Raw genomic sequence first — 1,840 nt, 5'->3', positions numbered from 1 at the left:
GATCATTGAGTATAAATAGTTTTGCATTCAGCATTTTTTTCATTTATACTGTAATTAAAATTTAAAGTGCTAATCTCACCAGGTGAGATTCCCAAAGTAAATCCTGGGTTTTAAAACTACAGTACTATATTTGAAACAGGCTAGACTTTAAATATTTTATATCTTTGCAAAGGGTTAAAACTTTATGTTTTAGCATATGTCACTCTTTTGTAAGTCTCCAAATTACCCAAACATTTTTCAATATTTATTGTTTAAAGAGTAAGAAAAATGGGCCAGGCATAGTGGCTCACACCTGTAAATCCAGCACTTTGGAAGGCCAAGGTGGGAGGATTGCTTGAGGCCAGGAGTTTGAGACCAGCCTGAGCAACATGGCCAGACTCTATCTCTACAAAAAAATTTGAAAATTAGCTGGACATGGTGGCACACTGCTGTAGTCCCAGCTACTCAGGAGGCTGAGCCAGGAGAATCACTTGAGCTCAGGAGTTGGTGAGCTGTGATCTTGTGTGACTGTACTCCAGTCTGGGTGACAGCAAAACCCTGTCTCCAAAAAAAAAAAAAAAAGTAAGAAAAATAGATAAAGTTTAAAAATTATAAGTGGAAAAGTATCCTCATAGACAAGTAAATGGAAGCACTAAATAGGGAACACATCCAGTTCTTCAACTGTATTGTAGCTTGTAGGGTTATTTATTGAGTACTTAGTATGTGTTAGTATTTTTCCTAGTAATTTACATATATTGTATGTAGTATATTTAACTATATTTAATAGTTTTGTTGTATATTCCTAAACTGAAAGAAACAATACGAGTTAAAATTACTGCTCAATATTTTTTTTATTATTTTTCTTTTTGAGACAGTGTCTTCCTCTGTTGCCTGGGCTAGAGTGCAGTGGCGTCATCATAGCTTACTGCAGTCTCAGGCTCATGTGATCTCCCGCATCAGCCTCCCCAGTAGCTGGGACTACAGGTTCATGCTACCACTCCTGGCTAATTTTTACATTTTCTGTAGAAACATTTTTGATATGTTGCTCAGGCTGGTCTCCATCTCCTGGCCTCAAGCAATCCTCCTGCCTTGGCCTTCCAAAGTGCTAGGATTACAGGCATGAGCCACCATGCTGAGACTCATTCCTTAGTTTTAAAATATTGAATTTTAATGGACCATCTTCTTGGAAAATAGTTTTCTTTTTGGATGAAACTGTAATGAATCATGGTTAGCTCTGTGACTTATACAAACTAGAGTATAATTGAATGGTTTAGAATGAAAATTGGTTAAGATATTAGCATTACCCAAAGCACCTGCTCCAAAATATATATGGAGATTATGTGAACTTGAGTACCTTTTTAGACGTAAGAGTATTTTGTTGTTTTTGTTTTGTTTGTTTTTGCATTGTCTTGTTGTCAGGGAGAAGAATGAAATTATATAAAAGCACACGAAATTTTTATTAAGGTATTATTTTCTTTTTCTAGCTTAAAGCAATAAATGTGGATCTTCAGAGTGATGCTGCTCTGCAGGTGGACATTTCTGATGCTCTTAGTGAGAGGGATAAAGTAAAATTCACTGTTCACACAAAGGTAAATGTGATTTTGTACTTTGTATTATTTTAGCCATTTACTGTGCTAATGTTACATGTGTAATATTAATAATATGTTGACTGGAACTTGGGTTTTTAATATAATTGGAAATAGACTGTATTTTAGTTTATAATTCACTGCTATTTTAACAAAAAAAAGTTTTAGGAGGCCGGGCGTGGTGGCTCACGCCTGTAATCCTAGCACTGTGGGAGGCCGAGGCGGGCAGATTGTTTGAGCTCAGGAGTTCGAGACCAGCCTGAGCAAGAGCGAGA

At 36.4% G+C, this 1,840-nt stretch overlaps 1 protein-coding gene across 1 annotated transcript in view; it reads left to right on the top strand.

Annotated features, from left to right (window-relative positions):
* The window catches only part of SNX6 (sorting nexin 6), an 84,151-nt gene that overhangs the window by 38,247 nt on the left and 44,064 nt on the right, over positions 1 to 1,840 (top strand). Inside the window, exon 3 of the mRNA XM_012658228.1 lies at positions 1,464 to 1,568. Within this exon, the coding sequence (XP_012513682.1) occupies positions 1,464 to 1,568 (105 nt within the window). The remainder of the gene's footprint in view (positions 1 to 1,463; positions 1,569 to 1,840) is intronic.

Source organism: Propithecus coquereli, unplaced genomic scaffold, assembly GCF_000956105.1.
Source record: "Propithecus coquereli isolate 6110/MARCELLA unplaced genomic scaffold, Pcoq_1.0 Scaffold116, whole genome shotgun sequence".
NCBI classification, from domain to species: domain Eukaryota; kingdom Metazoa; phylum Chordata; class Mammalia; order Primates; family Indriidae; genus Propithecus; species Propithecus coquereli.
The sequence above is the reverse complement of the archived record's forward strand: the minus strand, read 5'-3'. Positions and strand labels throughout refer to the sequence as shown.